Below are 24,897 nucleotides of genomic sequence, written 5' to 3'. Positions count from 1 at the left end.
ACGTACGAAGTGATCCATAAAGTGAAATCACTTTGCAAACATTTTGGACAGCAGTTCGGTACATGGCAACAGCAACTTGGCAAGTCCTGCAGCTCGTTCGAACACGATGGATATGAAACCGCTAATGCAAGACACATGGAGCTGCGGCAGACAAGTCGGCCTCCACAGAGACTGGAGAACGGCTCCAGCTCGAGGTTCGGAAATGTTCTGTTGAATATAAAAGGATCCTAATGGTGCTTAATGTTATTTTTATGGTATTTAGTCTGAAGGTCACATCCTCTCCCTCCTGCTGAGCTGTGAACTGGCAAATAAGAAGGATTTTTGTCTGAAAGCAGTATTAGTCATTTTCATTCTTGGTTCAAAGAAAGGGCTATTGTTTTCCTCCTTAACACGTCGTAACCAAATTATATCATAACGTGTGCACATCTTATTTTTCGTTGTCCATTTAAACAATGAACACAGCTTGTTAGGTGTGGAGGGGGTCCAGTTTGTTGGTGTCAGGAATTTGTCTCTGCTATTCGCGGACTATGTGGTCCTGAGTGAAGAAGCAGGGTTAAGAATCAGCACCTTCAAATCTACAACCGTGGTTCTCAGCCAGAAAAGGTGCAATGCCCTCACCAGGGGCCTCATCTATAAAGCTTGCTTGCGCAGAAAAAGCGCCTGAAAGTTGCGGAAGCCACCTTCTACGCAAAGCCTCGGATCTAAAAAGAAAAAACTAACCGAAAAATCTGCTTATCTTTACGGCAACTCGGACCCTCCCGTAAGAATTTACTTAAGACACGGGGAACTGGCGACGCAGGCTGTGAGGTGGTGAAATGAAGCCAGATTCATGTCTTAATAATGTCATCACATATCACAACACATATCAGACTTATAATAAAATAGTGCTGATAACGGAGCAGGCGGCGGGGGGGGCGGGGAGGGGGGGGCTGCCGCTCCGAGCCCACTACTCCACGCCGAAGAGGAAAAAAGAAAGTGTTCTGATTAAAATAAGGAAAGTTGGACTATATAACAATTGCGTTCATAAGGATAAAGTTTTAAAAAAAATAAAAATTAAAGAAATAGTCCCTTCTCCCCGTGTGTGTCTGCCTGTCATGCACGTGTTGTTTACTTTTAAACCGGAATTATGGTTCTGCGTTACACCAACGCAGTGCCTACGCCGTAGGGTCCGGCGTAGGTGCGCGTCGCCGCGTACCCTACGCCGTAGGCTCTGCGTTGGTGTAACGCGGAACCATAAATCAGCCCTGAGCAGCTCTGAGGGGAGACGGGAGGGAGGAGAGGGAGCGGGGGCTGCCGGGCCGCCATCCCGAGTGTCTTGATGATTTGCTGAGCCTACCGTTAGTTTTCTAAACTGTAAAAAGTGGGGGGGACATGTCCCCCCTGCCCCCAGTGGAAATTGCGTCGTGCGATCGTGCGATCGTGGCACTAACGGGCAGCAACGACGTGCTGCCACTCACTCGCTTTATTTTATACTATTTATATACTTTTTCTACTTTTACTGTGACCACCAAATAATCTCGTTTCACTGTCCTCTCTCCACATCATCCACAACTTCTAGATCTCAGATCTCAGCGAAATTCAGTGGCACGGTGGCTCGACACGTTCATTCATTCTGACGCATTCATCCCTAACAGGCTGCAGGAAGCCACTGCGCATGCTCAGTAGGCTCATCCATATGGATTTATGGGCGTGTTGAGGGCGGGATATGGGGCGGATTCCGCTGCGCAGCTTTCCAGGTGGACTGTGATTCATAAAGGGAACATTGCGTGGAAGTCTGCGTGCACGCGGTTTTATAGATCCGGATTTTTTTTTGCGCCCGCCATTTTCGGCTTTTGGGCGTACGTGCACTTTTAGTATGAATTCTACGCACTCCATTTTAAATGAGGACCCTGGTCTCTTCAAGTGAAAGCTTCAAGTGAAAGAGTCTTGTTACCAGGTTATAGAAGATATGGAGTAGGAGATCAACAGAGTAATTAGCGGAGCTTCTACAGTAATGTCGAAGTGAGAACTGATCCCAAAGGCGATGCCGCCCGTTTACTGGTTGATATGCGTTTCCGCTGATGGATTCTCCCTTGAAGATCGAGACTCAGAGTAGAGCCACTCCTACTCCACAGCGAGCGAAGCCGACTGGCGTGCTTCATGTATCTGGATGGATGCCTCCTGGATGCTTTCTTGGGAAGCTGTCTCAGGTATGTCCATTAAGACCTGGGACATGCTGGAGAGATTAGATCTGGCCCCAGTGTGCCAGGGAACACCTTTCAGGAAAGCTGCTTATATGCACATTTGTGCAACATGTTACTTCTGATAAGCTGCTAAATAAGTAATTAAGGCACAGACTTTTTTTTGTCCTCTGCTAAAGTTTTTGCTCTTCCTGGCCTTTCTTCACTTTGGGATTCATCAATTCATCCCTGGTTTATCTGGATAGTTTTCCCCAGGACATTCTCCCTGGACTCTCCACCTGCCAGACTCTTCGTCACCGTAGAGTCGCCGTTCATCTCCCCTCACCCTTTCGTATTCTCCACCGTTCCAACTCCTCTTTTCCTCTTCGCTGCCTTTGGGTAAACATTTGTCAGTGTAGCACGAATGTCTCCGGTAAAGATATGCAGATTGACTCTAACTCGTTTGCATAGCAAGCTCTTATTTGCCATTCTAATTAGGGTGGCACACCGAAGCTGTCCCAGAGCTGCCCTCAGGTTTCATTAGTGGGGTTCGTTAAGAGGTTTGTTAACGGGCAGCTAATCGCTTCCTTCCTCTTTAACAAACACTGGAGCCTAAAAGTCCTGAAAAGACTCCCGCTAGAGCAATGTTGGTTTTAAAGACACACATACACACGGGTTTGGCCAGAAAACACATTACACACTCAGACAAACATAAAACTTCCTATCCCGCACATTAATTAAAAGACACACATATTGGTTCAGTACTCAAGGGATGAAAGAGCTGGTCACCGCATTAAAACAATGCCTTTCATTGTCTTTGTTACATTTGGTTCATGAACAGCATAAACACACAGACACAAAAGAGAGCAGCTCAAATGCATTAATGCGTCGTGAACACATACACCCAGAGGCTTCCAAAGGTCAACAAGGGATTAAATAAGACCACTGGGTTGAAGACACCCCCAACCAAAAACATACACAGGTGCACCAACACACACATTCTGAGCTGCAGTATTTGGTTACCTGAGGGCAGTCAAAATATTCAATCGTACACATGTGTAGTTCATTTTAGAGTAATGAAATCAGACCTAAAGGTCAGAGCAAATGTGGAATAGGGCATTTTTTGTCCAAAATTAGTCAAACTGTCCGTCATGCCTGTTCCTGCTTCCCCTCCTCCTCCTCCTGTACCCAGGTCAGCTTCCCCACTATACTGATCACCAGCCTGGACTACAGTTCCCAGGATTCCCAGTCGGTCATCATGGACTGCGTTTACATGCAGTCAATAACCCTTTTAAAACCTGAATATTGGCAATAACCCGAATTTGCACGGCCATGTAAACACCAATAACCCATTTGAATAACCTGAATTTGCTCATATTTGGGTTTTTAAAAACCCGAATCTGACCCCTGAGTTACTCCTTTTAATTTATTTTTTTTATCCGGTTTTTTCCCCCATTATATCACCCAGTGCTCCTACCTAGGTAACAGTCCTGGGCATTGCCATCCTCTACCAACCCCGGGAGGGCCCTGCACTGAGCTCAGGTCTCCTCCTTAACCTGAGGAGTGAGCAGGCCGCATCTTTTCACCAGACAGGGTGGGGTTTCTCTGGCCGGACGTAGCACGTGGAAGGATCACGTTATTCTGGCCGGATCCTCCCCACCCCATCTGGCGCACCGGTTGGCCAGAGGGGGCATGTGTAGCCCAGGACTGTGTGCATGTTTTTGTGAGGGTAGCTCCCATTAGCTACCCAAGGGAACACAGGGAGAACATGCAAACTCCACACAGAAAGGCCCTTTCTCCAACCCCACCCAGGGTGTGGGCACTGAAGTCATGGGGGAACTAACACGCTCACAGCGTCCCCGGCGGGAATTGAACCCGAGTTACTCCTTTTAAAACCCGAATATTCGGTCATGCCTAACTGGATATCCCCATCAAACGGAACATGAATTTGTTTTCTGCGTATGCTCTGTTCACAAGGAATCCTGGTTTTTTGAGTCCAGGAAGTTCTTATAAACACGGAGAAACGCAAGACCAGGCCACACTTTTGGAGTGAGCAGGAGACTAATCACTTCATAAATGTAATGAAGGATATGAACATTTTGGCATTTGTAGACGGTAGAAAGTACCGGGATAGCGAGATTTAAAAGAAGGTAAGCGAAAAGAAGAATAAGCGGAAATGACGGGAATTGCGTCATTCTCCGAGAGTCGCTGGTTTGATCGAGGTATCCCAAATGATTAATTACCATGTAAACGGAATATTCCGAATGTTTCAGTAACCGGAATATTAGCAATAACCCAAATTTTGACTGCATGTAAACGTAGTCATGGTCTGCACCTGTGCCCTCCTCGTTAACCTCATGTGTCTCACCTGTGTGCATCCCTACTTATACTCTGTGTCCCTCCACCCTCGCTGTGTGGTGTTGTCTTGTTCATGTCACCACATGAAACCTACAGCAACTAAGGCCCCGTTTACACGTAGCAAAAACGGTGGTGTTTACATGCGTTTTGGCTGTTCGTTTAAAAGTAACAAAGCTCAAAGTCACCAAAAACGATCATTTCTGAAGACTGTGGAGATTTTCACAAACTCTGTCTGTCACGTTTGCCTGTAAACAGAAGGAAACGGACATTTAGGCTTCAGAATGTCACATTATGCGACAGAAACGTCACCAGCGTCATGTGTGCAACCTGTGTTTACAATTTGTTTGGCCACCGTCAATATCTTCTTGTATTTTACTTGTTTTATATTCTAACGTCATGCTTAAAAGTAACTCCACTTCTCTGTCACTCCGAATAAAAGACTCTCGTTCCGTCTTGGAAGTAACTGGAAGTTACTCGTGTCATTTGTTGATGTTTTTTTCCAGGATTCCGATTGGCTAGCATGACTTTATCTTCTCGTTACACTGCCCCCTGTAGGTTTGGCTGCTCATAGCACCTTAACAGCGTATTTATGCGGGTTCGTGTAAATGATGGTATTTTTCAAAATGTAGAGGGGGAAATATCAGTTTTTTTTAAATACCCCGCTATATGTAAAACTCGACTAACTCTTTCTGTCAGTCCATTCTACAGTGTTAACCAGCAAGAGTTGTAATTAAACTTTTTTTTAATCTGGTGTCTGACTTCAGTCCACCTGCTTTGGTCCAAACCTACAGTAACACAAACATACCAAAGACAGTGTATTTTTAGGGCCTGAGCACTGACAGTGCGAAGGCCCTATTGTATGTAGGTATTTTCCTTCTTCCGACGAAATGAGGGCCTTTTTGCCCCCTTAAACGTGCCCCAAAAGTCGCCAAATTTTGCACGCAAGCCAGGCCTGGTGAAAAATGTGATATTAATGGTTTGCATTAATGGGCGTGGCCTAATGGCTCAACAGCGCCCCCTATAAAACTTTGTGCCTCAAGCCCCACAATACGGTTTGACGTACATGCACGAAATTCGGTACACGCCTGTATCATGTCGCAACTTAAAGAAAAGTCTCTTGGTGCCATGGCTGAAACCAAACAGGAAGTCGACCATTTTCAATGAATCATGTACTTTCGCCGCAATTTATGCCATTTCTTCGGCCGTTTCTTCGCCCGAACCGTAACGTGCACCCAGGTGTGTTATACATCAAAATGTGCGTCTCCATCCTGTGATGATGCACATTACTTTTCTCAGTCAAAAGCATTACCGTGGCGGTAACCACGGTAACCAAAATGGTCCTTTAGCAATGTAACCATAGATAAGATATAAAGAATTATAAAAAAAAACAATTGCTGTATCTTTTCAGCCTCCCATTGTTTGTCACCTGCGCGCTAAACTGGCATGTCATGGTTTTTGTTTCACACAAAAGTACCTAATCTAAGGTGAACGAGTCAGAATCATTGGGAAGTTATTGCGCAAAATGTTGTGTTGCTTCTCAGAGCAGGCATTGGTGGTCAGAACATCGTCATAATTCTACTGAAAACTTTCTTCAAAAATCGGTGCTGACGTCATCAGCGAATGAATGTCAGCAAAAACGATCAGCAGGAAAACTAACTGGCCACTGCCTCTGGGAACGATGACATGCTCATTTAAACGTGGACACAGACTGTTCGGGGGTTTGGTACCGGGGGAGGGAGCAGGGTAAAGCCCAGATAATGCCTGTCCTACCAGCTGTGGCATTTGTATTCCTCCGGGTCGTGGATAGAAAAGGGTTTGGGCTGCTGTGCATGAATCGAAACTGCCTGAGAAATATGGCAAAGCAAACACAGTCTTTCATCACAAAGAGCAAAGAACATGAGATGAAACAAAGAGAAGTTTAATAAGTAAATACAAGAGGAAAATACGGGGGAATTCATGTGGGGGCATCTGCAAAAGTAAAGGAAATGGGAAAAGGTCAAAGCAGCCGTTAAACTTATTTCCACAAAATAATGTTCAAAGACGGAGGTAATCACTGTGTAGGGTTTTCTGGTGGGTGTCTGCAATCGCTGACACTCTGATCTGCAACACATGCGTCCTGAGTTGTTCATTTCTTAAGCACAGCCTCGTGCCAAATTCCTCCGAGATGTCAGTTTCCTCTGCAGTCATTTTCCTGTTGCTTTTTTCAGCTACATCATTGACATCTCTTGCATCTCTAAGAACATGTAGCCTTTCCCGTCAGTCATAGAAAACGCAATACTTCCTTTAATCTTCAACTTCAATAAAAAAAGGGAACACACAGAGGAACAAAAAGTTCAGCCACTCTCAAAAGCAGATGCTCTGAAGAAGAACAAGATAAGATTAAATGAGTCGCTTTTGAAAAGTGAAACAAAGGTCACGCTCTCATTTTTGGACTGATTTTTTTTTTTTTTAAACAGCATTTTAATTCAGTTCCTCTGTATTGAGTGTTGCCACCACAGCCTCCCTGCTTCCCTCTCCCCGGGCTCTTAGTCAGCCTCGGGGATTGGTGCCCAGAATCCTTACAGCGTCTCCCTTTGACGGGCAGAGCGCAGCCGAGTTGAGCATGTTAAACATTATGTAGATGGAGTTCTGATGCCACTGGGAGCTTTGTAAATAGTGGAAATCTCAGCTGTAATGCCAGCCTACAGCCTAAAAGCAACACAGAATGAAAAGCTAAATCTCTCTCTGATGCCCGAGCGTTTTCCTTCCACAAATACGGCTCCATTTCCATCCCTTTGTTTTCTGAGTGTGTTTATCTTGTCCCTTCGCTTAGCTCCTTTCGGCATTTTTTTTTCTTCTTCTCATGATTTGTAATTTGTTAATTTTGATTTTCCTCCAGCTTTCATCCAATTCCAATCTCTCCTCCTTCGCTCCTTCTTTTCAGCACCCAGTCTCATTTCACACTGCTACTTTTTCCATCCCTCTTTTCATCTTCCCCAGCGCCCAGACCGTGGCCCGCATGGCCTTTTCCCGTCTCCCCCGCTCCTCTTTCCTCTTAACCATTTCCATTCTCTCCCACTTGCACCGTAGCTAATGTGATTAAGTGTTTGCAAGCAGACGATTTAAGCGCAGGTCCCCGAACTTCTTGTGAATGAAAAATACATTAAAGACCTTTTTTTAAATGCAAACATAGATTTATATTGTATATGGAACATAAATATCATTGAAATCATATTTTTTGCAAAACACACGTATCACTGCCTAAGTCGTGTGCAACATACAGAGTTTTGCACCCTTCTTTGATTTCCTTTACCAGCATGAAAACAAAATATAACAAAATCTTAAGTTATGTAAGTTATCCCATCTTCTTCTTCCTTTTTTTCTCCATCCAATCAGTAAATCCAAATGGACTTTTTTTAGTCCATTACACTAGGGCTGGGCGATATATCGAGATTTTATTATATATCGATATATTTTCAAACGCGATATGGTACGAGACAATATCGTTTATATCGATTTAAATTTTTTTTTAATTTTTTTTTTTTAATTTTTTTTTATTTTTTATTTTGATATAGCTTATTTTGTGACAAATTGACTTGAATGTTTTATTTGAGATTTGCACAAATGTTTTGTTATTTGCACAACTATCACCCTCTGTTGAAAAGTCTGCCTGTTACTGTCTACATTGTATTAATTGTACAGTGTATTTTAATTTAATTGTTATGCAGGAAAGGGATTTTTGTTTTATTTTATTCAAGAAGCATTTTTATTCTATATATGCAGGCAGTTTATTTTTATTTCATTTGTTTTATACATTTTGATATTGTGCAGACCTCTGTTAATAAAGGTACGTGTGTAACATTTGCCACGAGGCTTTGTATTAAAACTGATTGTTTTTTTAAGGGTTTGCCTCAGAAAAAAATGAAGCTAACAGAGATGCTATGCTATAATGCTTTGGGGGAAACCCCAATTAAGGCACAGAAAAAATATCGATATATATATCGAGTATCGCCATTCAGCTAGAAAATATCGAGATATGACTTTTGGTCCATATCGCCCAGCCCTACATTACACCGTTGAATACTCACATTAAACTGATACATAGTTAAAAACATATGAAATGCTGTATAATACATGACAAGTAGTCCTTGTGGACAGAAGTACTAAGTACAGAGCCAAGATTTACTTCAACAACTGGGTTCCAAGGTTGTTTTTATGTCCTTCTTCACAGATTATTTTGTATGAATGCAGGTTACAGTTCTCTGCAGGCACTATAGTTTAAGAAGGAGAAAAAAAAAACCTTTCCAGGCTCGTGATTGAAAGATTAAATCCACCAAATAGAGACACCCTACTGTCAGGTTTGATGCGGCTGATCTTCTTTCCATTGTATTCAGGATTTGGGCCTGAATGGGAAAGGATTTGTGAAGTTGCCATTTTTCAATCAACAAGTAAACATGCTACTCAAGAAAGGTAAGACAACTTCTTTACAGAGGCTGTGAGGTGCACAGGAAGGCATTTGTGCATTGCTCCGTAACATCAGGGGCGTATCCAGGTTGAGTAAGCCTGTACCCAACTGGTTTCTTCAAAACGTCATTATCTTATTCATGCGACCACAAAACACTTTGTCAATCTCTGTCAAATGTGCAGCGTACACATATTCATCCTTGCATCCTACTGGAGACGAATCCAATACCCTCACAGAGATGAAGAATAGGCCTTTAGGTCTTTTTGCCTCCCGAGGACAACAGTGAAAAGACACACAAATGGATTTCTGTGTGCATCTTAAGTGCAGGTCATGCTTCACTAACGCAATAGTCTTTGCCATCTTGTTTTTCTTTTCTCCTTTTTTTTACCCCCTCCCTCTCCGTCCGAATGCGGTTTCAGGTTTGAAATCAATTTGGCTCAGATGAAAGTTTTCAATTTCATTAGCTTGATCAAATGAAGCCCTGTTAACAGGCTGCGGTAATAGAAAATCATTTAGGCCGAGCAGCTCCCACCCTCTCAAAGGGCTGGTTGAGAGGTGCTCACAGGGGGAGAGGTAGTGTTAGAAAGCGAAGGACGACGGGGACAATAGAGAAAAAGGCGTTTGGGAAAATATCTACGACGCATGTGAGTAGGAAAAAAAAATATGACAAAATGTGAAAAAGATAGAGGTAATGAATCGAGCTTTGAAAGGGGGGGGGGTGATGTCTAAAACATGATATCGATGGAGTGATTCAGGAATAAAAGCAGAGAAAATGAGAACAGAGAATGGGGAGGAAGAAAGTCAAAATAGAGAATCTTGGGAAGCCTTGTAAAAACACTGATAGGTGCAGAAAAATATAGGAATTGAAATATGACGAGCACTACATGGGAATGATTACATGAAAAAAATGTCATCATAAAGCCAGAGGACTGCAAGGTAATGGAAAAAAGAAGAAGGAATACAGAGAAATGTGTCTTGCGTCTGCTAAATGCTGACCCCCTGAATCCCCGTTATTGTTCCTCAGATGTCCTATACAGTTTTTCAAAAATATAATATCGTGCTGAAAGAATATAAATAAACTATTAGCCGTCAAAAGTCTGAGCTTTGCAGAAGACAAGCAACAATATACTGTATTTCTAGAAAAAAGGAAGATGCTGGAAAGAAATGCCGGATCTAAGGTTTCCAGTTTATGAGAATACCACAGTCTCTCGGCAATCATTTCATAAAAATGCACAAAACGAAAATCTTTGTAATTTCTTCAGATGAGAAGAGTTTTTTTTTGTTTTTTGTTTTTTTCCTGTGGCCAATGCGACTTTCAGAGCAATGCATTTCAAAACAAGGCTTGTATCTTTCATCCCTGCACCATGTCTGTGTCTTTCACAGAGCGACACCCTCTAGTCTAGAAGATTTCTAACATGCAGAATAAGCTGAGAGTCTCTTTCAACGTGAGCCATGATCTCCTCTAAATCCTACACACGTTCTTTTTTTTTAAAGATGGTGCCTCACCAGGACGCTTATGTGCCTAAACATAACCAAACAGAAGCTGAAAGCAGCTAGCATCTAACAATGAGAGGGGGGGAAACATTTTAAATGTCATGATTGTAGAAAAGCAGAATATAAACACGAGTCTCATGGACAGCAGTCATGTTTTTAACTCTACGGCCTCAGCCTTCAACCTGCTTATGAGCCATTTTTCAACCTCCTCGGACAGTTTTTCTAATTGTTATTTTACTGTCCCGGTGCCTTGGGGGAAAAAAGAGATAGACAAGTCAAACTGAAGGACACAAATCAACAGAATATGGTTCATCGTAGCTTCTGTGAGAGTGTGAGGATGACAAAGAGTAATGGATTCACTGATTGGATGGAGAGAAAGAAAGTAAGAAGAAGATAAAATAACTATACTATCATACGCTTTAAAAGCGTCTCTTGTTGGATGAAAAATGTAATGATTTCTTGAAAATGTTCTTTGTTCCCAAGTGACGCTTGGGTTTCTGTTAGTTTCTCCCCGTGAAGATGTTTCAAATGAGAAAACATTCATTTCTGCATAAAGTTTCACTTTGCCACACTCGGAAAATATGAATAAGAGCATGAATAAAACATTTTATTTTATTACATATCATCTGAAATTAACCAATTTATATCAAATCATGTTCCATTTCTATCCTAAAAGTGGAAAACATAATGAAATCTAATAGCCCAGATCTCTGTCACATGACAGTGATGTTTATACACACATTTTCATGCACACATGCAAAATTCATTTGACAAAGGTTTCCCGTGCCACACTGGGACACCAACTATAAATCATTGAGAGGTCTTAATAACGTGAAAGTTAGGAATGGTAGTATGTTAAGGGACGTCGTTTTCAAACCTAATTGTCTGGTAGATTTGCTACAATTGGGGACTGGGCTTGATTGGGGTTGCAACATTCAGCTGGTTTGCTTCCACACTGCACTGTGTCAAACAAAGTGAACCTTTTGAATGACGTATTCCCCTCCTCACCTGCGGTGGCGCTGCATCAAGCCTTGCTGAGGGAGACCACAAGACAAATGACGGCCAAGAAACCTTGCTTATTTATTCTATATAGCAACTTTCCTGCTAATAAGTCTACAAGTTTCCTTGTTCTTGTGAGCGTTTAACAACAATTGCGATATATTTTCATCTGACAATACTTCTAGATGAGCTTTTACCTCGTCCTCTCGCCACATCAGACCGCAAGGCTTTTTCTCCCATGCTACACACGTGTTTGTTTAGATAGTTTTTACCCACAATGCCCCAATGCCAATGTTGTCAGATGTACAATAACTATCGTACTTGTATGATAATTTGGACCTCTGTACGCTGTACGGTCCATAGTTTAAAGTTTACAACAATTTAACAATGCCTCTCAAAACGGTAGTATTCATTCATGACTATTATTCACTATTACCGTATTTTTGCGACCATTAGGCACATATAAACGTCTTTTTTTTTTAAATGTGCCGCGCGCCCAATGATACAATGCGCCCATTGTATTATTGTAAAGGCTGATTTATGGTTCCGCGTTACACCAACGCAGAGCCTACGGCGTAGGGTACGCGGCAACCCGCACCGCCGTTTTAACGCGGAACCATAATTCCGGCTTAAGGCGGACATAATTGAAGCCACCATGAGAAGTTAAAGGGGGAAGGGGGGCGCGTGAACTGCCCGTGATTGCCCGGCGGCGGGCTCCGTGGCGGGACACCTTGGGCGGGGAGACTCGGCCTCGCTACAGAGAAGGAGACGCTGCTCCCGGGGGAGCTGTTCTCCTGGTCTCAGCGCGATCCGGCTCGGATGAGGCCCGACATGCTGAGTCCTGACAACTGATTAATGTCCATCCATCCATTATCTATTCCCGCTTTATCCCTTGCGGGGTCACGGGGGTCTGCTGGAGCCTATCCCAGCTTATTTCAGGTTAGAGGCAGGGGCACTGAGGCATTGAATAATGTAATAACTTAAATAAAGTACAATCAAACTAAGTTTTGCTCCCGCTGTATTTTTAAATACACACACTTGTATGCTTGTGTGTGTGTGTGTGTTGTGCGGCGCACGTGTGTGTAGACGGCGCCTTTTCGGTCGATGCGTGTGTTTTAAATACAGAAATGACCGACAATACTGAGGGTGCGCCTTTCCACACGGCGCGCCGTATGGTCGTCAAAATACAGTAGATTTGGAAATCAAATTCTGTAGAAATATTTGTTGGCAATGGACCTGGTGTTTGTTTTAAGCTACATTTCATCATCCTCTGTTATTGCTCCTCACTTCTTCTTTCTCACCCGTCGGCGTCAGAATACATTTCAAACTCTTTTCTCAGCCGTTGTTGTCAAATTTGTGGCGTACGATATTTTAAGCAGAAAACGATAGTTCTGAGCTCTCCGTTTGATCATTTGGTTCTGGCCATCTGGAAACACGGCCCCACACTGCGGCCTGCTTCCTACATTTGGTTCACTTAAAGCAGACCAAGAACCACATTTTAAGGTGGACCAGAGTTCGCTTCTTCGACCCGCATCAGAGTTCAATTGTGTATTCACGCCTCCTCAAATGAACCAGACTTACACTCTGTGCAAATTTACCTCTGATAGTCAAACCGTTCTGGTGTGAATCCACCCTTAAAGAGATTCTTGAGCATCCTTGATCATATAGGCTTTGGTAACTCCTTCAATCATCAGGCCTGTGAGAATTGCCTGGACACGGTTAGCCTTTTGCGTACGGATGGCAATGCCAGATCCTGCGAGGATCAATTGGGAGTATAAACCATTAAAATGGAGTCAGATTAAATGGGAGTGGAGCCGACAAACAGTCTATGGGAGATCATTAGTGACTTGAACTTTGCACTGTGCTCAATGAGTAGCAGTGTGACGTGAACCTTTTTGGGTTCATTGAAAACAAGTGGCTCCCCTGTATTCTGGATCATCTGTGAGGGTTTGGTGACACATGCTCCTGCTAGGCCAGCATGGAGATGGAGTCATCAGATAATCACAGTCTGCACAGAGAGCTGAGTGGCACAGTGAATTACGTAAGGTCTGATTTGCTGTATTTTGTGGAGCACGAAGCAGGATGACCGCGAGTTCGCAGCAATATGGTCGATGTAAGGTTAGCTGGCTAGGTCACTTTATTTATTGAGAAAACGGAATAAGCTAAACACAACCATCATCCCATTATCCAGCCACTCAAATGAGCCATCATAAAATCAGCATTCATATCCACATAACCAGTCTGTCTGCAATCAGTGTGATTGCAAAACAAATGCAAAATATCGAAGACAATAATCATCCCTGACAAACCAGCATAAAAATCTGATGAAATTCTAATTCATCAAATTCATGACTATTAAACTTCTAAATTCGTAAACAGGCATGAATGAATAAAAAGAAAAAAACTCTTAGCACATTTCATGAATTAATCATGCAATAGTAAAATTGAATAATGAAATGAAAGCCAAAGTTAATCCATTGTTAGTTTCCTCTGAGTCTTGAGTCCTGATGATAATGATCAGCCAGTGTCTCTCACACACAAACATGCACACTCTCACCCACACACGCACACACACACACACTGTGTGCAACTAATCAGCCAAGTGAAGCTAATGCAGGGGGAAATGTGTTGCTGATTAACTCAACCTTAAACCCTAAGACATGGCATCTGTACGCACACTTGCAGTCGCACACGCACGCGCCAGTACACTCACACACGGCTGTGCACACAGAAAATGAGTCCAGCTATTCATGCTAATCTGAGGTAAAATGACTTGCTCATTAGCAAGACCCTTAAACCTCTTGACATGCCGTAGAAAGCCACGCCGTCTCATGGTCACAGAGAGTACACAGCAACGCAGGCTCGCACAGGCCTGTGAAGGGCAATAGTTGGACTGCTCACATCTACTCACACTGGTCGGTTGACTTTCTGAATGTACACGTTATGAAAACAGCTAAATGGTAAACATAGAGAAAAACACGCTAATTAATTTCAGTGTGTATGCATTGACTTTCAGCTCAGATGACTAAAACTAAACTGAACGTGTGAAATTAAATCAATGAAATGCAGTTTGCCTCTACAATTTGTTGGATAAACAATCTATTCTCACTTCCGAATTGTCACTAATGTTTGTTCAGGACCTCTTGTCACCTGTTTTAAAGCATATAATGGCCATTTGGTTACATTTTCCAATGTGCAGAGCTGTATAAAAGCTCCCCAATGTCTGAGATTAATGCCAGAGACTTAACGTTTACCCACTGTGATGACTGTCGGTGTGGTGGCTGAGCGTTATAAAGGGGATACATGCAGAGGGGATACACTATGGATTCATTGCGTATTGCTTTGGTGAATACTGTACATGCTAGCCTGATGAATCAGACCCACATCTAAAAATGATCCAGGGAACCTCGCGATCCAAAGGGAGCACCAACAGTTGCTTATCATCCTGCCTTGGCACACAGTTGGTTATCACTACGTACGCAGAAATATTAACATAAATAAATCACTACAATAAAAGTAGAAATAGAATAAAAACAGGACAATACAGATAAAAATCTCCTAGAATAAAAGTACATAAAAATCAACATGATGGTCATAAAACAACCGTCTCACTAATGATGTTTAAAAGCTTAGAGAAACAGGTGGGTTTTAAGTTTGCTGTTAAAAGCATCGATAGCGTCCAGCGAACGTAGAGACGGTGGGAGATCGGTCCAGGGCCTCGGTGCGACGGCCTGGAAGGAGCGATCTCCTCGCGTCTTAAAGCGGGTATGAGGGACCATGAGCTCTGGTCACATGATCTCAGCCTCTGAGATGGAGTGTAGGGGCATAGCAGGTCCTTGATGTAGGAAGAGGCCTGACCATGCAGAGCTCCAAGTCAGCACCAAGATTTTAAAGTTAAAACGAAAAGGGACGGGGAGCCAGTGAAGAGTCTTTAAAATTGAGGTGATGTGAAATTTCTATCAGAGCAGGTCAGCAGCCTTGCTGCAGAAGTTTGGACTTGAAGACGAGACAGGTCTTTCTTGTTTAAGCAAGAAAACAAACTGTTGCAGTAGTCCAAACAAGATGACACAAAAGCATGAATAATTACCTCAAGAAACAATTGTTCTTAGTTTGGAGATATTCCTTAAATGGTTAAACAGTTCCTCATCAGCTGTTCATAATGATAAACCAGTAAATGGAAGTGTGTTGTGTAGAAGACAAAATTAAACGTTTGCTGCATCCTTTCGGCAAAATATCAAATACCTCTACCTTGCAAAGGAAACAATTCAAGTGCCGTCTTCTGTTCAATTTTTCCAAGAAAAAGTCTGAATCTTTAATCTTTAACGCTAATTTAAATCGTTAATCCTCAACTGGAGCCATCTACACTGTTTACGTTTATCTTACGTACGCTGCTCTGTTGTTGTCGTGTTAAATCCGCCCAGTGACTGTTACAACGATAGACTGATTTGATTGGCTCCCACAGACTTTTGGTCATATTTAATGAACTCAAATGGATAGACAGGTACATGCAGTTTTAAACAGGTTAGTATAGTCCCATCCCCCCAGCATAGTCCCATCTATTTTGCCTCTGAAAGTCATCACATTGAAGTCACGAAGGCCAAATAATGCTGGAAACACCCAGTCTGGATCAGGCGTTTGCGTTGTAAAGCGGGGGAAAGTGTCATTTAATTATGGAGAAAGCACTATATCTTTTTTTTTCGTCACATTTTTTTTTTTTTTTTGGTGAAGAGTCAGAAATAATGGTGCAGCAAAGAAAAGAAGCTTTAAAGAGGTTGAGACAAAGCTCAGCTTGATTCTCGCTGCTGTGACTGCGGCCAGTCACGGAGGAAAGTCGAAGGAATGATCGCACGCAGATAAATCTGGTCTGAACTGAAAATAGTTTTTACAGTGAAGACAGGAAGCTATTCAACCATTCAATTACTTCCAAAAATGACAAAAGGTTTAGATTTCTGGAAACAGGGAGATTACCTCGGGGTGTGTGTGGGGTGTATGAGGGTTTCTCATCCACCAAACCAACCTTGTCTACCTGCATCTCCAGCACTTTTAGTTGTGTTTTTCAGTTTCCGTTCCTGTCCTTCATCCTGCATGTTTGCAGCCTTTGTAGCACCCCTCCTCTTCTATTTAGTGCTTAATTATTATTCTTAAAAGCATGGATGTCTGAAGTGATCAAACTGAACCAGATGGATGTTTACAGCCCGCTGTGATTCTAGAAAAACAGAAACCCCTCTAATCAAATACTCTCTACTGAATATACGTGAAAAGCATTTCCTCTTTTTTTATCATAACTACTATCATCAAAGTCCGGGGACTGAATATAATCAACGAAAATGCTTCAAAAAGTGGTACAAGTTAAGAATGTAGGCTCTAGGGTTTCTAATACTGTGTGTGAATAGAAGCTAATATAAAATACATATAAACTGATTAAAAACAATATTTAAAAGGACACAACGTTCGTCTTGTCTTGTTTTAAAGGATTTTTTTTTACTTTATCAACTAAATTATGACTACAAGATTGTAGAAGATGGTTTTCAAATCTTAATTATATGAGTGGTTAAATGTCTGAAAGGAGTGTAGAAAATGCCTGAATGCGTGTAAGCGTGTTCCCGTGGGCAAAGGTGCATCGTTGTCAATACAATATGTTGAGGCCCTGCAGCAAGCAGCATCTTTGTAGATTAGATTTACTGATAGAGGGAAGTGACACAGAGGATGAATACTCTCTCAGGGGAAGATAAAATCTCCCTCTCTGTCACCGTCTTCAATTTCTCCGTCTGTGTCGCTTCCCCCCTCCTCTGAGTGATGACAGGAAGAGTCGGTGTCCTTAAAGCAATCAGAGCCGATTTTATTCCTTATCTCCTCCATACACGAGTCTCCCATGTATTGTTCTATCTGTATATACAAAGGCTGTTGGGGTTTTTCACACTGGAAAACGACAACATGGGGTGCACAGTGACAGCCGAAATAACCTTTTTCATGTGAGGTTGGATGTTTCTGGTTCGCTGAAATTGAATAGCTATTCAGTGCTGATAAAATGAGTGAAGAAATATAGTGACACGGCTCTGCTGACAGTTCGTATAAAACTCGATCTCGGATCCGTGATAAAATTTCAATGAACTGATAAATCCTAGGAAAGCATATTTATATGTGCAAAGCTTTTTAGACGTTTTACGGAACAATAAATGGCTGTCGAGCTCTAGAAATGCTCCTATTAGTATAAAGAACCTAAATTAAATCGCGTGCACTTGCTGTCCAAGGAGAAGGGAGTATGAAAACACAATATTGTGTCAGTATCAGCTACTTTTACACAGTCACTTCCACCCACTTGCCTCTTTTAACCACAGACTAGAGAAGTGTTTTCGGTTGTTTTTCCCTTAAAGAAAGAAAAGAAACGCCAGGATTACCTCTATTCTAATAATCACTGTCTGTTCTGAACCTCTAATTGTTCCTATTGTGATCAAAGCGGCACACAAATAAACTTTGATGGATGGATTCAACAGTGTTTGGTGAGCTCTTGTGCTCTCCCCAAACAAGAGGGCTTGCCGTCACAGTGAGATGCACAAAAATCAATACGGGACAAAGTGAAATTTCATGACGGATGGACAAAAAAACAAGTCACAGAGTGAGGAGTCCACTTCTTCCAGTACGCCCACTTTTGTTTTTCCCCCCATCCTGTGACCTTCTCTGCTAAATCTCTCCAGCTGTCTCTCGCTGCTCTACCCTCTCACTGTCACCATGACAAAGCGGTGTTATGAGTCCATGCATGCGTGTACGTCACTGAAGGAGAGCGAAAAAACCACCCACAACAATAGAGTATGATTTTCTAACAACAGCAGTAATGAGTCCAGATCTACCCTGCATCGCCCCCTTCCATTTACCGGAGTAAATGTTTAAAGTTCACTTCTGTGAAATGCGTCACGTCTAACTGATAGTCCTCTCTGTGTTTGAGTGTGTTTGTGTGTGTGAAATAGCGTGTGTGTATGAGTGACGAGTGCGTAACCCTGAATGAAACCTATGATGGCGAGGAAAGAGAGCGGCTCGTAGAAAGGACAGGCCGAAAGACGGCCGGTGCACGCGTGTCACTGATTTTATGTCACTAATTATTAATGCGCTGTATTGCATGAGTAATGGCGCGAAGAGCTGACATTCTGCTACAGGTTAACAGGGAAGCACGAAAATACACTCAAGCACAGGCAGGCACACACACACACACACACACACACACAATGTGGGGTTTTTTTCCCCCCTTTTTTTTCCTTGGATTCAACACAAAGAATACAATCTTTGCCACTTGGCAACTGCAGCAACTCCAGCTGAAAAAGGAGCAGTTAGCTGTTGTCTTTTTAAGTCAATAGACACTCGTACGCGTTTTGCACAAAAAGCAGGTAAAGGATGTCAACTTCAACAAAGGTGATGGCATTGAAACGAGCTGCCGAACACTGAGGTAAGCTCTTTAAAATTACCCGAGCACTAACGCGCCCGCTAGTGAAACTGTGCACCGAGACTGATGAGATTTCCTGATAAACACATCTGAAATGGCCCCAGTCAGCCAATTAGAAACAAATATTTTCCGTAGCATTACTTTAAGAGAATTGCCCAGGGCCCGCAGTTTGAATAAAGCACAGATGGGGACATTTTCCAGCTGAAAACTACATCAACTCAGTGCTCTCTTGTGGACAAACTGTAAATAAATCAGTTGCCTCCACATTGCTCTGCTGCACACTCTTTGAGTGACTCTCCTGAACAGAATACACATGTCACCAACCTAGTACAATGATGTGTCTGAAGTAAACCGATACAAGGTGAATTATTGATTAGAGAGATGAAGCTACAAAGCAGTGTCCACATTTTAATCACACAAAGATAATAAACTTACAGATGCAAAGTTCATTTGATAGCCATGAGAAATGGAAAGAAAATGTCAAAAACTACTACAATTCTTTCACAAAGCTCATGGATCCATGGATGTACGGATGAAGATCATCAATGACTATACTCCCTTTAAACCTCTAAGACCAAACTGTTTGTTTTTTTTTTTGTTGGTATTTTTAAAATCTTTGTTTTTTGTAAAAATCAGACAGGGACATCCTTTAGAAAACCTGGATTATGAAATAACAGGATGATGCAATGAGAATGAAGCTGAATGCTTTGAAAATAGGGCTGGTATCAGGGTTGATGAGAGTCACGCAAACATTATTAAGTGGGGAAATACTGCAAACTGTAATAATTGACTTTTTTATTATTCTGAGGTGGTGTGATGTGGAACCTATTACAAAAAATGTGATTACGAAAGTGCACAGGAATACACCAAATATCAATACAAGCACACACTAACGAGGAAATCAAAGTGCAGCAATGGTCCCAAATGCGTTATCACCCAACGTATTTTATCGTTTACCTTAATTAGTAAATTTTGCACTTTTTCCTTGTTGCAAAAAAGTAAAATAACTTTTTGTTCAAAATGCAAAAATATCATCATTTCAAGAGTCGCTTTGCCCTGTTTAGGGTCATGAGGGGTGGAGCCTGTCACAGATGTCATCAAATGAGAGGCAGGTCTTCTCACAGAGGACAATGTGACAACCAACCAAACGTGGTCAATCTCATTATGATCCAGAATTTAGAGCATCAATCAGGTTAAGATGAATGTTTCTGGACGCACGCAGGAAGCTGGAACACCCAAGTATAGTAACAGCTAAAGAGAACACAGAATGCCAGAATATAGATCAATGAAAGTGTCAAAGTGCCTAATAATCATCTGAATAATACAAGTTTAGGTTATTTATTTGACTATGAGCTGTTAAAGATAGCCTATAGATTGTTTAGATTTCAGTGATAAACAGCACCATTTTGGTACTTTACAGGGCACTTTCTTTCGTAAACTGTGCCTTTGGGTGCAGAAATGAGACCTGTGTTTCTCTGTGTGCAGACTACATCCACATAAACACTTGCACTAAATGCATACTGGCTCTTTCAACTGCAACAGGATAGTTTGAGGAAAGGAGAAACAGAGAAAAGGGAAAACATGTTGCTGTGTTGTTTTATTTATTTATTTGCTTCTTTCTTTTTTTCAAACTGCCTTAGGTGGCCATTATACCAATAGAGCCAGGGCTCCCCGGTGTCCAATAAAAGCCGTTAAACCACAGCCAAGACGTAATGGACCTTTCCCTGTGCATGCGAGGGCGAGAGAGGGAGTGAGGCTGAGACAGGGGAAGAAAAGAGAAATACAACTGGCCACACCAGCCACCAAGGGAGCAACTAAAGAGCAGCCAAAGAGCAATGTTCTCTGTGATTCTAAGAGGTACAGGCAGTCCCCGCCTGCACACAAGGACCCGCGTCTGTATTTCATGGCGCGCAGAGGAAAGGAAGCGCGCGTAAGGTCACGGGAGAAGAGGAAGCGAGAGGAGGAGGGGGTGTTTGGATGATTCCTGTGTTTGGGTTACTCAGCCGCTTTTACGGCCGCAGCTGTTTTCCGCCGCGTCACCCCTGCTCGCCATCCACGGCCGCTGCGCGCCCTGCGCTCCCTGCGCGCCCTGCGCGGCCGCGGCGCGCCGGAGCGCCGGAGCGCACAACGCCGCCACTGTTGAGCGCTCTGCGGGCCGTGAGCTTCCCGAACTGATGGAAGCGCAAAAACACGAGAAACACTGACGGGATTAAGATAGTATCTGTCATTTGTTCGGGAAACGGAGGCGTGCGAACCCCACTCACAGTGCTTCACCCGCCAGCGCGCTTTAACGTGTATTTGCGCTTCCACTACGCTGTTTTCTGTCTCTTTGGAGTAGGTGGCACGATGGTGTTACTCGACCTGCATTCAAAACATCTGAGGATGTCTGTTTTCCTGAGAAAAACACCAGTGCAAGCTATAAAAAATATGTAAGGGGCCATAGTTTACTGGTCGGAAAAGGGAAATTAATTAATTGACATGCGCTTTATAAAATGTTTAAAGAGAACATATTTCAGAACTAAAAGTTGTGCAAGCAAGCCTCTTCTGAATCCATTTGGGAGTGGGAAAGAAATCAATTTTGTCGTCTGGCATTTTATAATTTTGACTTTCATTGTATTTTTTTATTCAAATTAGCCACTTCAGAGAGGCGACTGAAGCAACTGAGTTACATGTCGGGATGATTTTCAGAGGGCCGAGGAGACAAGGAGGTTTGAACCACCTCATCCTTCAGCTCACAGCACCAGTCACTTCGAGAAGAGTTTGTCCTCACAAAATATAAAAAAAAAAAGAAATAAAATAAGAATAGATCTGAAACCTGGGACAGGCTTGGTCCTCCAGCAGACTGAATGTGTCGGACGCCAGCAGTTAAAACGCATCTGCTTCTGCATGCATCGGTTCCGCTCCACGTCTGCTTGAGCGCATATTCCGCTGCGGTGAACAGCTATTATTCATAGTTCTAAAACACACTAAAAATGGGTGAAAACGATGTCGCTTCAGCCTGCTCGAGTCTGACGCTGTTGATACGTTTATATCCGGCATGTTACGCTGAACTTTAGTTTTCTCGCAGGCTGGAGAGAGATGCATAAATGGATGAATTAACTAAGTTTAGTGCATGGGATTCCCTTCTCCCATATACTGTTGCAGATCAATTTCTAACATCCCTTTCTCCGAAGCGCACATCAAAGACTCAAATACCCAAGAGAAACATTACATTTTCTAATCAGTCATATTTTGCAACCATGCACTTGGAGAAAAAAAAGGACAATTTCGGCTAAAAGAAAAATAAATTGTTCTAGACTAACGAGGCGAAAACCCTCACTGAGTGGGACACAAGAGATTCCCAGTCCAAAACCATGACCGACCAGCTCGTCAAAACTGGCAACAAGTTATTTTTTTGCCCACGTTTGCATCTCTTACCTTTCCACAGTAAAAGAAAAAGCACCGTCTTCCAGGGGCGACATCCAACCAGCGCGCGTAAGTCTCTCCCGGCTGTCTCCATCCCTCCTGCCGGTGCAACCCACTGGAACTGTTCACTAAATGTGGAAAGGGGTTTATTTGGCGCTCTCCTTTTTTTTTTAATATCTTCTGATTTTATTGGCTTGCCTTGGAACACATGCGGATCACTACCGCGTCGGTCCCATCAATAATCTCATTTTGACCAAAATTGCGCTCCACCTTTGCTTGACCTATACGACACCGCGCAAGATGAGCTTTAAAGTAAACTATAATTCCGTCTGGGGTGAGGAGGAAAGCCCCATTCACAGGACAATTCCTGCTGGGGATTGCCTCTTTGAAGAAAAAAAAAAGAAATCCCTCAAAAATCTGCCGTGTCCCTTGTTCACAGCAGAACCGGAGAGTGAACCGTCTCTCCTCCGCCGTTCTTCTCCTCCTCCCGTGCGCTCCTCCGCTTCACATCCAAACGGGACGGTCAAAGCTGCGCGTCACCACGTCTAACCTGGCACACTTTCCTGTGCTGCAAAGTTTAAAGAAACCGCCAGAGTCTCTTGAACTCCCCGTCAAACGAATTAAAAAGTCCACTTCGGAAGACAATACAACTCTGCCACTTAAGGCGTGCGTTTTTGAGTCAGAGAATCTCCAAAAAATGCGCTCTCTCCCGGCAGCTCCGTCCTCTCCTCTTGTTTTCTGTCCGCGATTTGTCTGTCTCTCTGTCTCTCTGTGTGTCTGTGTGTCTGTGTGTCTCTCTGTCTGTGTGTCTGATTGCCCTCCTCTGGCTGTGCGAGTTATCCGCGTGTGTTCGTCTGGGCTCAACTTGAGAGTCTGTGTACACTCGTCCGCGAGATGGAGGGAGGAGAGGACAAAAGAGGAGCTGACGCTTCCACCGGCAGGTGGAGGAGAGGAGGAGGAGGAGGAGGAGGAGGAGGGTGAGGGGGGTGAACGGGGTGAGGGCGGGGTTTGGGAATGTGACTGGCATCTCAGCGGCCAATGGAGGGCACCACATTTTATTTGGGTTTTTTTGGGGGATTTATCTATGCTTCTTTAGTTCACTTTACTTTCTATATATGTTCGTTAACCTTCAAAGTGGATGGAAAGACACCAACACTGAATAAATAAATACACATCTAAAATATTGCCTATTTGCATATTTTGAAAGAATCAATGAGAAGCTTAATAAGAAAGGGATCAGCCTGGTAAAGGCCACTTCTGTGGGCATGAACTTTGGCGGCTTTTGCTTCATCAACTTTTCTTCAGGGTTTTTTTTTTTAGGGGGGGAATTTGTATGTTGGTCCCATCAGAGCTATAAAATGAGGGTCCATGTGGGATTGCACGCTGCTTCCACTTTGGCGATGTTGGGTTCGCTTGTCTGTGGAAACCCGTCTCATGTCGTGTTGGGCCCGTGTCCGCAATTCACTCGAGACCAACATGGAACCCGCGGACGATCCCGCACAGATGCTCAGCTTTTCAGTGCACGGATGGACCCCACATTCAAAGGTTGGCTCCATGATGCCCCCTCTTTGCCCCAAGTGTGACCGAGTAGGCTACCATGCGCAGTTGTGGCGCATTTGGGAATGGCAGTCCAAAGTTCGGCTACTTTGCTGATGGTAGACTGCAAGAGCCTGAAGATGCCTCCTAAAAAATAGTTGGAAATGAAATTAGAACTGATGTTTAAACCAGTGGCGCCACAGCCCGCCCTACAAATTTCCTGGCCGCCCCACTTGCCTCAATAAAAAAAAAAAAACCCTTGCCGGTCACATAGATTCTATCATCATTTATGCGTTTCATCCCAAATGATTTGGGCCAAATGCACAGCCATCCAGGCCCAGGAAGCTGCTCTTGATCAGCCATCACTCACAGTAGTACTATTAGTCTATGCACATTAGACCATTGGTAACATTACATGTAACACAATAAACCTATATCAGTAGGCGTGTCTTTAAGTATTTCTGAGCCTATATACTACAACAGTAATAAAATCCTGTAATAGTGGCTTTAGTTTCGGTGTCCACCCCAAGAATTTAAGTGGCCCCATCTGGCCCCCCCAATGAAAAATCTTTGGAGGCGCCCCTGGTTTAAACATGAACAAATGATGCTGCTGTAAAGGAAAAGGAGGAGTGGAGCTTTTTGATACTGAGAAGAGCAGGTCAAATGGAAGTCCAATAAGAAGAGCCGTGTTTCTCTGCCTGGTTCGTGTGTGCTGGTCTTGTTTATCCTCCAGAGCCCTTCTCTGCATTATTCATCCGGACACACGCTACACCTGTTCTCTCTGTAATCGATAGACGCCAACTTCACACGAGTCCAGAGCGCACCCATGCGCGCTCTTACGCACATCCACATCCACGCCACCAAGCAACTTTTACGCATCCACGGCCGCGCGCCTCGGGGTTATAAAAAAAACCCTTCACTTTCTATTGATGGGAACATGCGTGTGCACGCTGAAGGGGGTGGGGGTGGGAGAGGGTCCTATTAAGGTCCTCTTTCAAGTCTGGAGCGATATTTCTTAAGGCTGCACGCCCGGTTCCCTTTGTCAGCCAAATGTGTAAAAGCTAAAG

At 43.2% G+C, this 24,897-nt stretch overlaps 1 protein-coding gene across 1 annotated transcript in view; it reads right to left on the bottom strand.

The window, feature by feature from the left end:
- The window catches only part of si:dkey-215k6.1 (transmembrane protein 132C), a 345,761-nt gene extending 322,618 nt beyond the window's left edge, over window positions 1-23,143 (bottom strand). Inside the window, exon 1 of the mRNA XM_061729571.1 lies at window positions 22,307-23,143. Coding sequence (XP_061585555.1) covers window positions 22,307-22,388 — 82 coding nt within the window. The 5' untranslated portion in view covers window positions 22,389-23,143. The remainder of the gene's footprint in view (window positions 1-22,306) is intronic.
- Window positions 23,144-24,897: the final 1,754 nt, after the last annotated feature.

This window comes from Cololabis saira, chromosome 9 (genome assembly GCF_033807715.1).
Source record: "Cololabis saira isolate AMF1-May2022 chromosome 9, fColSai1.1, whole genome shotgun sequence".
Lineage (NCBI taxonomy): Eukaryota > Metazoa > Chordata > Actinopteri > Beloniformes > Belonidae > Cololabis > Cololabis saira.
Note: the sequence above shows the minus strand (reverse complement) of the source record. Positions and strands in the feature narration are given on the sequence as shown.